The sequence below is a fragment of the Carcharhinus amblyrhynchos genome, chromosome 5, assembly GCF_965287045.1.
Source record: "Carcharhinus amblyrhynchos chromosome 5, sCarAmb.v2.hapA, whole genome shotgun sequence".
Lineage (NCBI taxonomy): Eukaryota > Metazoa > Chordata > Chondrichthyes > Carcharhiniformes > Carcharhinidae > Carcharhinus > Carcharhinus amblyrhynchos.
In genome coordinates, this window is record NC_137328.1 from 84,840,021 (window position 1) to 84,852,612 (window position 12,592).

A 12,592-nucleotide genomic window follows, 5' to 3' on the forward strand; every position below is an offset into this window, starting at 1 on the left:
TTCTGCCAGTTTGATTCACTCCGCGAAATATCAAGAAACTGCTGAAGGTGATGGTTATCGCAAAAAAGCTACTCAATCGTACTAAAGACGTGCTCTAGATCTTGCCACGACCTTAGCCAAGCTGTTCCAGTAATGCTGCAATACTGGCATCTACTCATCAATGTGGAAAGTTTCCCAGTTATGTTCTGTCCACCAAAAGCAGGCCAAATTGGACGCAGCTAATTACCATCTCATCAGTGTATGCTTGATCATCATAAAGTGATGAAAGGGGTCATTCATCAACAGTGCTATCAGATAGCACTTGCGCACAAATGCCCAGTTTGAGTTCTGCCAGGACTTCTCAGCATCTGATTTTATTGCAGCTTTGGTTCAAACATGGGCAAAAGAGCTGAACTCCAGAGGTGAGGTGAGAGTGATTTGCCCTTGACATCAAGGCTACACTTAACCAGATGTAACACCAAGGAGCCGTAGCAAAACTGGAATCAGTGGACATCAGAGGGCAAACTCTGTACCGATTTGGAGTTAAATTTAACACAAAGGAAGATGGTTGTGGTTGTTGGAGGTCAATCATTGCTGTTCAGGACATCACTATAGGACTTCCTCAGGGTAGAGTCATAGTCCCACCCATCTTCAGCTGCTTTATCAATGGCTTTGCCTCTAAGATGAGTTCAGAAGTAGGGATGTTCACTGATGATTGCATAAATGTTCAGCGCCATTTATAACTCATCAGATACTGAAGTAATCCATGACCAAATGTAGCAAGACCTGGGCAATATTCAATCTTGGACTGCTAAGTGACAAGTGACAAGTAACACAAGTGCCAGGCAATGTCAATTTCCAAGAGTGAATCTAACCATTGCACCTTGACATTCAGTGGCATTATTATCACTGAATTCTCTCACTATCAACCTTCTGCGTGTTACCATTGACTAGTAACTGAACTGAATTAGCCATAATAAATAAACTATGGCTATAAGAGCAGGTAAGAGGCTAGGAATCTTGTGGTGAGTAACTTGCCTTCTGACTGTCCAAAGCCTGTCCATAATCTACAAAGCACAAGTCAGGAGTATGATGGAATTCTGTCTACTTGTCTGAAGGCGTGCAGCTTCTACAACACCCAAGAAGCTTGACACCATCCAGGACAAAGTAGCCTGCATGATTGGTACCCATCTACAAACATTCACTCCCTCCATCATGACACACAATTTCAGTTACATTGCAAGAATTCACCAAGCCTCTTGAGACACACTTTCCAAACCCATAACTTCCAGCTAGAAGGACAAGGGCAACATACACACTGGAGAACAATCACCTGTATGATCCCATCCAAGCCATTCACTATCCTGACATGAATATATATTGCCATTCCTTCACTGTCACTCTATCAAAATCCTGGAACTGCCTAACAGCACTGTGGGTGTATTACAGTGACTCAGAAAGGCAGCTCACCACCACCATCTTCTCAGGGACAATTAGGGTTGGGCAATAAAACCACATCCTTTGAATGAATTTTGAAAAAGACAACAGCATTTGACAAATTTATTAGAGTTCTTTGAAGATGTGACACGAAGTGTGGATAAAGGAGAACTGTTACATGTTCTTTATTTGGATTTCCAAAAATACTCACATAAAGGTAACTACACAAGTTAAGAGCTCATGGTGTTATGGGTGATATATTAGTGTCGTTACATCAGATGAGGGATTGAATGCCTCCCCTTTTTGCCCTCTCTTCATTTGAGTGCAGTGGGTTCATAAACCAGCATTATGATCACAAGAAACCAATAGAACATGTTTTCTTAAGTTTTAATAAGGAGGTTATGCATTGACTTTTGCACACTCACATACACACATGCGCGCACACATGCATACTCCACACCTGAAGTTCACATACACACAAATACAGATCAGAGTTTGGAAGGATAAATGAGCCAAATTAGAGTCCATAAAAATCTAAAAATTTAAATAGTCTAGTTAGCTGGCTTCAGGCTGAATTTGATGGTCTTGTTGCTTTCAATCGATAAATGGATTGTTCTTTGGGAGAGGATAAGGTTGGATTGGATTCTTTTAAGAAGTCCCTGGATGATCACAGCCAACAAATAAGGCTCAAAGCTTAATATTGGGCTGGAAAATATTGGGGCTGGAGGAATTCTGCTTCGGTCTTCTCCCTAAGCTACTTATTTTCAATTCCACTGAAAAAACGTATGCTTAAAATAAAGAAGGATTGGATTGTCATGTGACTTTTCTTTTACAACTGCCAGGGGGAGTAAAAAAATACATTTTTTGTGTATTCCAAAGGAGACTTGATTAACTCATGTCTAGAAGCTAATTTAGCCAGAGTCCCATTACCCAATTGATTAGTCTTGAGGCCTGTCTCTGACAGTTGAGTTATAGAGTCATAGAGATTTACAGCATGGAAATAGGCCCTTTGACCTAACTTGTCCATGCCGCCTTATTGCCATAGATACCTTGCTAATTAGTTAGGTGATGTGAGTTCTTCATATTTCTCTAGAGTTGTCTTTAGGTTTTGTAGACAGACTGACTCCACTCCAATTAATTGGAATGTACAATTTATAGTAATGTAAATTTGGGCTAGCCATCTTGGGCTGTGAGTTCAAGTCATTTTAGTCTGTGTTCTAAAAAAGTCTGTTTTTAAAAAGTTCAATCCAGGATTGCAGCCAGTGGAAATTATTATTTGGCATAAAGCACATCTTCATGGATAGAGCATTGGCTAACTAACAGGAAACAGAAAATCGGGATAAATGAGTCATTTTCAGAAAAGTTTCACAAGAATGTTTCTAGGGATAAGGAACAGTTACATGGATAGATTGAAGAGGCTGGCGCTAACTTTGGAGAAGGGAAGGTCGAGAGGACATGTATTGGAGGTGTTCAAATCATGAGAGGGCTATTTGGAATGGAAAGGGAGAAAGTATTCTCATTCGTGGAAGGAATAACATCAGACAAAACTGATTTAAAGTGATTGGCAAAAAGAAGTAATGGCTGCATGAATGACTATAGATGAGATTCTCTGGCCTCCTAGCCATGTGTTTCCTTTGGCGGGAGGTGGTGCATTATTTGCTAGTGGTGGGATTCTCTGGTCCTAGTGCTGACAATGGGAATTCCGGCCAAATTCTCTCATGCAACAAGTGGTCAGGATCCAGAATGCAGCACCTGAGTGTGAAGGAGGCCGATTCAGTTATGGCCTTCAAAGGAGAATTAATAATTATCGGAAATGAACAAACCTGCAGGCTAGGAGGAAAAGATGGAGTGGGACAAGTTGAATTGTTCTTGCAGTGGGTTGGTACAAATATAGTGGGTCGACTGGCCTCCTTCTATTCTGTAACCTTTTTGTGAGTCTTTATATTTATCATTTTGATGCACTCCAGCATGATTTTCAAAACCCCATTTGCTTGTATTAAATTCAGGTGGATGCTACAGAACGTGAACCAAAAAGCTTCATCTATATGAGTGAAGATGCCATAACCAACCCTGACAAGTTGATGGTTCTGATTCATGGTAGTGGAGTTGTCCGGGTTGGACAGTGGGCCAGACGACTGATAATCAATGAAGACCTTGACAGTGGCACTCAGATACCTTTCATTAAAAGGGCTATGGACGTAAGGCTAATTTTCAGAAACTTGATTCTGCTTTTTATGTATTTATTTCAATGTATTTTTAATCATTTTGTTTATGCTGTGATACCTTGATTTGCTAATTATAACCCTTAATTGTTTTTCTTGACAAATCCTATTTCAGTTACCCTTTAAAGTTACTGTTACCATCAATCACCTTATTGCTAGAGGTTCGACCATATCGGGTACGCTCCTGATATTCCAAAAGCATTTGCCACATGCGTTGCACTTGACATGTTCAGTATAGTGATCAATTTATTCATGCTATTCTTCAGGAAAACGCAGGTCTCCTTGTCAACCAAGGCAAGATACATTTAACACTATATCTGAGTCAGAAGATGGATGGCTAACTTGATAATACCCTATCTCCTAAATACTTCATAATGATGTTTGGCCATTCCCTTCTCTTACTTTTTTGCCACCTTCCCGTTTACCACTCATTATCAGCGTTTCAAAGTTAAGCCTCTATCAGATCCAAATCGCTTCTCCTCCCAAATGTTTAGCATCTTCTTCATGACATGGTTTTCTCTAATCTGTCCATTCTCCTTTCCTTTTCCATCCCATGCATAAGAACATAAGAAATAGGAGCAGGAGTAGGCCATCTAGCCCCTCGAGCCTGCCCCACCATTCAATAAGATCATGGCTGATCTGAAGTGGCTCAGTTCCACTTTCCCGCTTTCTCCCCATAACCCTTAATCCCCTTGCTTACCAAAAACCTATCTACCCGTCTCTTAAACATATTTAGCGAGGTAGCCTCCACCACTTCAACGGGCAGAGAATCCCAGAGATTCACCACCCTTTGAGTGAAGAAGTTCCTCCTCAACTCCGTTCTAAACTGCCCCCCCCTTCCTTGAGGCTGTGCCCTCTAGTCCTGCTTTCCTTTGAGTGGGAAGAACCTCTCAACCTCTACCCTATCCATCCCCTTCATCATCTTATACGTCTCAATAAGATCCCCCCTCATCCTTCTAAACTCCAATGAGTACAGACCCAGTCTATTCAGCCTCTCTTCATAGTTCAACCCCCTCAACTCCAGTATCAGCCTAGTGAACCTCCTCTGCACTCTCTCCAAGGCCAAAATATCCTTGTGCAAGTGCGGTGACCAAAACTGCGTACAGTACTCCAGCTGCGGCCTCACCAGTGCCCTGTACAGTTGCAGCAAGACCTCCCTACTTTTATATTCAATCCCCCTCGCTATGAAGGCCAGCATCCCATTTGCCTTCCTGATCACCTGCTTCACCTGTAGACTGGGTTTTTGCGACTCGTGCACAAGGACCCCCAGGTCCCTCTGCACCGTAGCATGCTGCAGCTTTTCACCCTTTAAATAGTAATCCCTCCTACTATTATTCCTGCCAAAGTGGATAACCTCACACTTGCCAACATTGTATTCCATCTGCCAGGTCCTCGCCCACTCGCTTAGCCTATCTGGATCCCTCTGCAGACTTTCCACACCCTCCGCACAATTTGCTTTTCCACTTATCTTTGTGTCATCAGCAAATTTCGACACCCTACACACAGCCCCCTCCTCCAGATCATCTATATAAATGGTAAATAGCTGAGGCCCCAGCACCGATCCCTGCGGTACTCCACTAGTCACCGACTGCCAATCCGAATAGCACCCCTTAACACCTACTCTCTGCCTCCTATTAGATAGCCAATCCTCTATCCATGTTAACACCTTACCCCCAACTCCATGCCCCCTAACCTTCTGTAACAACCTTTTGTGCGGCACCTTATCAAACGCCTTCTGAAAATCGAGAAGCACCACACCCACCAGTTCCCCTCCGTCCACCGTGCTAGTCACATCCTCAGAATTCCAATAAATTCGTCAGACACGACTTCCCCTTAACGAATCCGTGCTGCGTCTGCTCTATCAAACAATTCTTCTCAAGGCGCCTCGCTATTTCTTCTTTGATGACGGATTCAAGCATTTTTCCTACAACAGACGTTAAACTGAGCAGCCTATAATTCTCTGCCTTTTGCCTGCTACCCTTTTTAAACAGCGGCGTAACATTTGCCGTTTTCCAATCTTCCGGCACTTCCCCGGAATCCAGCGAGGTTTGAAAAATAATCACTAAGACATCCACTATCACCTCTGCCATTTCCTTCAGAACCCTGGGATGCATTCCATCTGGTCCTGGGGACTTGTCCACCATCAGTCCCGCTAGTCTATTGAGCACTACCCCTCTAGTGACAGTGATCGCATTCAGGCCCTCAACTCCTACCATCCTTCTATCTTTAATACCCGGCAAACTATTTGCATCCTCCTCCGTGAAGACCGAAGCAAAAAACTTATTTAAGGCCTCAGCCATTTCCTCATCCCCCACCACTAAATCCCACCACTAAATCCCCCCTCTCATCCTCTAAGGGTCCAACATTCACCCTAGCCAGCCTCCTCCTCTTTATATATTTATAAAAACTCTTACTATCCTTTCTTATATTCAGTGCTAGTTTAGCTTCATAGTCTATCAACTTCTTCATCATTCTTTGTTGATTTTTAAACCTCTCCCAATCCTCTACTCGCCCACTACTCTTAGCCACTTTAAACGCATCAGCTTTTAATTCAATACTTTCCTTTATTTCCTTCGTTAACCACGGCTAATTATCCCTTCTCTTATGATCCTCCTTTACCATCGGAATAAATTTCTGCTGAGCACCAAGAAAGATCTCCTTAAAGATCCTCCACTGTTCCTCAGCAGTCCTACTGACCAATCTGCACCCCCAGTCTACATTTGCCAATTCCTCTCTCATCCTATCATAAGAACATAAGAAATAGGAGCAGGAGTAGGCCATCTAGCCCTTCGAGCCTGCCCCGCCATTCAATAAGATCATGGCTGACCTGTCGTGGCTCAGTTCCACATTCCCGCCCTCTCCCCATAACCCTTAATCCCCTCGCTTATCAAAAACCCATCAACCTGCGTCTTAAAAATATTAAGCGAGGCAGCCTCCGCCACCTCAACGGGCAGAGAATTCCAGAGATTCACCACCCTTTGAGTGAAGAAGTTCCTCCTCAACTCCATTCTAAACCGCCCCCCCTTTATCTTGAGGCTGTGCCCCCTAGTCCTACTGTCCTTTCTGAGCGGGAAGAGTCTCTCCACCTCTGTCCTATCCATCCCATTCATCATCTTATACGTCTCGATGAGATCTCCCCTCATTCTTCTAAACTCTAACGAGTACAAGCCTAGTTTATTCAGCCTTTCCTCATAGCTCAACCCCCTCAACTCCGGTATCAGCCTCGTAAACCTCCTCTGCACTCTCTCCAAGGCCAAAATATCCTCGCATAAGTGCGGCGACCAAAACTGTGCACAGTACTCCAGCTGCGGCCTCACCAATCCCCTATACAGCTGCAGCAAGACCTCCCTACTTTTATATTCAATCCCCCTCGCTATGAAGGCCAGCATCCCATTAGCCTTCCTGACCACCTGCTGCACCTGCAGGCTGGGTTTTTGCGACTCATGCACAAGGACCCCGAGGTCCCTCTGCACCGTCGCCTGCTGCAGTTTTTCGCCACGTAAGAAATAGTCCTTCCTACCATTATTCCTACCAAAGTGGACCACCTTGCACTTGCCTGTTCAAACAGAGGACACAGGTCCGGGACCCTACTTTCTCATCCTCCATCTGCTTCAAAAACTCAACCATACAATGATCACTCTTCCCAAGAGGATCCCTCACAACAAGGTCCCTAATTCTACCTGCCTCATTACATAACACCAGATCTAAGATAGCTTGCTCCCTCGTCAGCTTGTTATTCTCCACCTGTTAATGCCACCTTGTTATTCTCAGAGTCATGCTAAGCAGTTTCTCAAGGTTCTTGCTTATGTCAATAATAACTTACATTGGTTCATATTCTTTAGTGCAAGCTAACTCAACTTTGGTAACATCCTATTGAATTAGATATCTGATTGCAGACTGCCCTTTGGTTTCCAGTGTCATAATGGTCTTTTAATAATGTGACAAGCAGAACTGCACATTACTCTCCCAATTAGGTCAAAGCCTATGTCTTGCATTGGCTCAGTATAACATCTTGTATATTGTTCAGCCCAAAATTATCTATTTACCACTGCCATAAACTATGCCACCACCTATATCTGCAAATTTCTTCCAACTGTGTCGCGTGGACAAGATCATTTTATCTATAGCTCAAATGTTTATTTTCCTTTGCTAATCTCATAAATTGACGCTTAACTGTGTTGAATTGCATTTGCTATTTCTTAGCTTAATTTCCTGAAATATCTAGATCCATCCAATCCTCCTGAGCATTTGATGAACCTTTGCGATTGTTTGCAACTCCCTTCTAGCTTAGTGTGATAAGAAAATTTTATTTCTACTTTCTAATATTAGATATGCCATGTGAATTACGTAGGTTCCACTACTAAATCCTGTGTTTTTGATTGCATATGAATTAAGTCCACTGTGACTGTGTGTATTTGTTTACTTGATTGGTTTAATTTGTAATTGAAAAGGGGCTGTTTTCCAAGGGTCAATTATTATGCTTACCTAAATCCAATTAAAAAATGGCGGCTTTAGCATTAATGCTCATTGAAATGTTTTCTAATGTTCAATTATTAGATACCTGCTTCATCTGAGCTATAAGTGAACTTGAACCCAACACTACAGTCAGTCTTACCATTGTTTCTTTTGGTATAGTATTCCATGAGCACCATGCTGTCAGATGACGATGGATAGTCGATCATTATTAATAAATTTTAGTAAATAGTGCTGTTGGGCAATAGTTCATATGACTTCAATATGGTATAGTAATATTTTATTAAGCTTCATTGAAGGATAACAATGATTTGTGCCTTAGGTGTAACTTGCAGTACAGAATGAGAATGATATTGCATGTGCTGTTCTGGGTAGAATTTGTGCTTGGAATTTCCTTTGTTCAATAACCTTTTGTCTTTACACTCATGAGGAGTTTTGTCTATTCAAATTGCAATTCCTCTTGATCATTGCTGCTCAGTGTTGCTTCTGACAGTGGGTGTGCATTCAAGGTACTTAGGGTGGATTGGTTAAAGTGTTACCTAGACTCTTTTAAGTATAAAGACTGAAGTAAGGTTTGGGAATGATAACATGTTAAATTCACTAAACTGAGTGGTGATTCTATGTAAAATAGCTGGCACAAACCACATTATCAGCACAAATGTGGCATCCAGTAAAATATCTTTATTATTAAATGAGCCATTCAGTTGAAATAAGATATAGAATACAATAAGGCAATTATTTTTGAGAAATCTGTAGATTTAGAATTTACGCAACTTGTGAAATAGTTGTATCCCTTTAACAAGACCTTACATTTTTTAATCACAATGCTAAAGAAGTGTCAATGACATCAGGAGGTAGGAGTTTAAAGAAAAAAAGTCTTTAAAACTACATCGGCAGTTTGCCCATCCATTTTGTCATGGATTAAAAATTCTACTGAAGGATGCAGGGGTAATGGATGATCAACTTTGAGATCAATGAGAAATGCAATATATGTAAAACAAAAGGGCACCATCACGGCCCATAACGAGTTTTCCATTAACAAGAGACTGTAATGAAATTGTAGCAATGGGCTATTTGGGATAAGGAAAAAAATATTTTTCTCTTACATTTCATGGACATGGTAAAGAGATGCAGTCCATCAACATTAATGCATTCTAAAGACCAAAAAGTAATTGCGGAGGAGGTAATGGAAAAATGGCTAAGAGAGTCTAAAACCTGAGGGCATAGGTTTAAGGTGAGAGGGGAGAGATACAAAAGGGACCAGAGGGGCAACTTTTTCATTCAGAAGGTGGTGAGTGTCTGGAATGACAGGTGTCTGCCAGAGGCAGTAGTAGAGATGGGTATAATTTTGTCTTTTAAAAAGCATTTAGACAGTTACATGGGTAAGATGGGTATAGAGGGATATGAGCCAAATGCAGGCAATTGGGACTAGGTTAGTAGTTAAAAACTGAACGGCATGGACAAGAAAGGCCTGTTACCATGCTGTAAACTTCTATGACTTTATGGCCACGATTCTGCTATCCCACTGCGCTTTTTTTAGCGCAGCTGGCTGGGAGCATTGCGTGAAGGGCGATGTGTTGGATTCATGGCCCTGCTGGGGTCTCCCAGCACCGGTCTGTAGGGGATTCTAGAGAACAGGGTGATCCAGGTGAGTAGTGGTGGGGGGAGTGTCTAATGGTCAGGATAAATGATCAAGACGTGGGGAAGTTGCGGGGGGGCGTGGGGTGGTTGTGGGGGAGGTGGGGCAGTACTGCGGGGGACCAGTGATCAAACTGGCGGTTCAGGCCTGCTGCGTATACACAGAAGCCCACTGATTTCAGCCTCCTGGGTAGGAATAGGCCCTGCCCCTGAAATCTAATGATATTCATGCTGGTGGCCTCTGCATTGCACAGAATGTGGGAGATTCTAATGTGAACTCCCACTGAAAAAAACAGCATGAATTTTTCTAGTTTTCCTTAGAAATTTTTTTGCAAGAATTCCACCCTATGATTCTAATTAGACTAGGAACACTGGCTAAATTCCTAACTGACGATGGAGAGGAATTTGCCAGCGATGAGTTTAAAAGTATGTGTGAAAACATGAACATCCTAGTAATGAACACCTCAGCGGAAAGTCCCTTTAGTAATGGGATTTGTGAAAGAAATCGTGCGGTAATTGATGAGACGCTTCACAAAATCTTAGCCACCAACCGAGCTAAAACTGACTTCTGCCCTGGCGTGGGTAGTCCATGCAAATAATTCACTTCAAATGGTTGGGGATTACAATCCCTATCAATTAGTTTATGGGAGAAATCCAAAAATACCTTTGGTGATATGGGATCATCCCCTGGTTTTGTAAGGGACTACAATTAGTTTTTTTTTGACCACTTGAATACCCTACATGCGGGAAAAAAGGCATTTATCAAGTCTGAGGTTTCAGAAAAAATTCGGTGAGCCTTTCAGCACTGCATGAGACCATCAGAAATAAATTTTAATTCAGGGGACATGGTATGTTACAAAAGAGAAGTGCAAAAAGAATGGAAAGGCCCATGTAAAGTTATAGTCAGTGATGGAAGCACAACAGTTTTGCAACATGTTAATTGAACTGTTAGGTCCTCAAGGTTAATTGGCACGGACTGTACATTTACAGAATAGAAACTGAAGAGGCACCACGTACTTCACATACCTGTAAGTTGGACAATTACGAGGAGCAGATTTTGGCAGATAAAGGGATGACTGAATATGAACAAAATGGTACTGAAGTATCAAACTAGAAACAGTGCAGAAAAGATGCTACCGGGACTTGATGGTTTGCGTTATAAGGATAGACTGGGACTTTTTTCTCAGGAGCTGAAGGGATATCTTACAGAAGTCTATAAAATAATGAGGGGCATAGATCAGCTAGATAGTCAATATCTTTTCCCAAAACTAGGGGAGTCTAAAACTAGATGGCATAGGTTTAAGGTGAGAGGGGAGCGATTTTAAAAAAAAGTGACCAGAGTGGCATTTTTTTCACAGAGGGTGGTGAGTGTTTGGAACAAGTAATAGAGGCGGGTACAATTTTGTCTTTTAAACGGCATTTAGACAGATACGTGGGTAAGATGGATATAGAGGGATATGGGCCAAATGCAAGCAATTGGGATTAGTTTAGGGGTTTAAAAAAAGGTGGCCGAAGGGCCTGTTTCCACGCTTGTAAACTTCTATGACTCTAAGTGCAGGATAAGACTATTTATTCAAAGGTCAACTGCCCAAAGTTGGCTCTAGAGTAATATAAATGCCAGTAGAGGGCAGTACATGGAGGGGTGCTACCATTGTAGGGAGAATAGGAAAAGCCATTCTCAGATACAAACATTGGCTGCATGTGCAATGTGAGGAATAGGAGGGAAGATCCACGAATTGGCAAAATGAGGTAAAAATGTGGAAGACCAGAAAAAACGCTGAGTTCTGAACTGGGACCAGGAAGTGAAAATGGCCCGAGGAAAAGATCACAGACTTGCGGAAGAGACTCAGATCGTAGGAGAGAGCAATCATGTGGCAATAGTCCAGAAAGAGATAGGGTGAGTAGAGTTGTACTTTGACAAGAACAAAGACCATAGATCAGGCTGGGAATGTTACTAGAAGTAGAAGCCCTGATGATCAAGATGTTTTAGTGATTACTAACAAATTAGAAGATAAATTGATAAAGGATGCCAGACAAAGAATTGGAAAGAATTTGGTGTTTCCACTAAAATACCAGACAATAAAGCCTTATTACACAGATGGATATGCACAGAAAAGATACTCCCTGATGACATGTATAAGACTAAAGCTAGACTAGTAACTCATTGGTTTGAAGAAACACTCGGTGATCAAGATGTCAGAGTGGACTCCCCTGCTTCAGAAAAAGCTCATTTGAAGATTTTCTTGGCTCTTTTAGCAACATATTCCTGGGAATATACGTTGATTGATATAAAAGCTGCATTTTTGTAAACGTGAAATTTCAAAGGGAAATGTTTATGAAACTGCCAAAAGAATCTGGCAACATAGAAGGAAAACTGAAAATTAAGCAAGTGTGTTTATAGGTTGAATGAAATGTCAACGGTATGGTACTTCTCCATTAAGTTTGTCCTGCTGAAAACAGATTGTGTTCAGCTAAAGGCAGACCCAGCACAGTTCTGTTGGTATCACAAGGAGACATTAGCAAGCATCTTTTTAAAGTATGTTCATGATTTGCTATTGGTATGTTCTGCAGAATTTGAGCAATGGATGATAGGTAATATAAAGGAACTTAAGGTTGGAAATCAGGCTTTGGGGGCATTTAAATATATAGGGTTAGCCATTACGCCGCATAAGTCGGGACTGACCTTGAATCAACAACCTTACTTAAAAAAATGTTAATTAAATTCCAGTAAATCAGGCCAGTTCTCACAAAAGTTGCGTCTTGCATCCAAGAAAGAAACAACCCAAGTAAGAAATTTGATGAACATTTGAACTGGTTGTGCATTCAGATGAAACCTGAAGTCA

The 12,592-nt window shown here is 41.8% G+C and overlaps 1 protein-coding gene across 5 annotated transcripts in view; it reads left to right on the top strand.

Moving 5' to 3' along the window:
* The window catches only part of arb2a (ARB2 cotranscriptional regulator A), a 529,674-nt gene that overhangs the window by 84,480 nt on the left and 432,602 nt on the right, over positions 1-12,592 (top strand). For all 5 annotated transcript variants that reach the window (XM_080189122.1, XM_080189121.1, XM_080189123.1 and 2 more), the window contains exon 6: positions 3,423-3,614. In XM_080189122.1, coding sequence (XP_080045248.1) covers positions 3,423-3,614 — 192 coding nt within the window. The remainder of the gene's footprint in view (positions 1-3,422; positions 3,615-12,592) is intronic.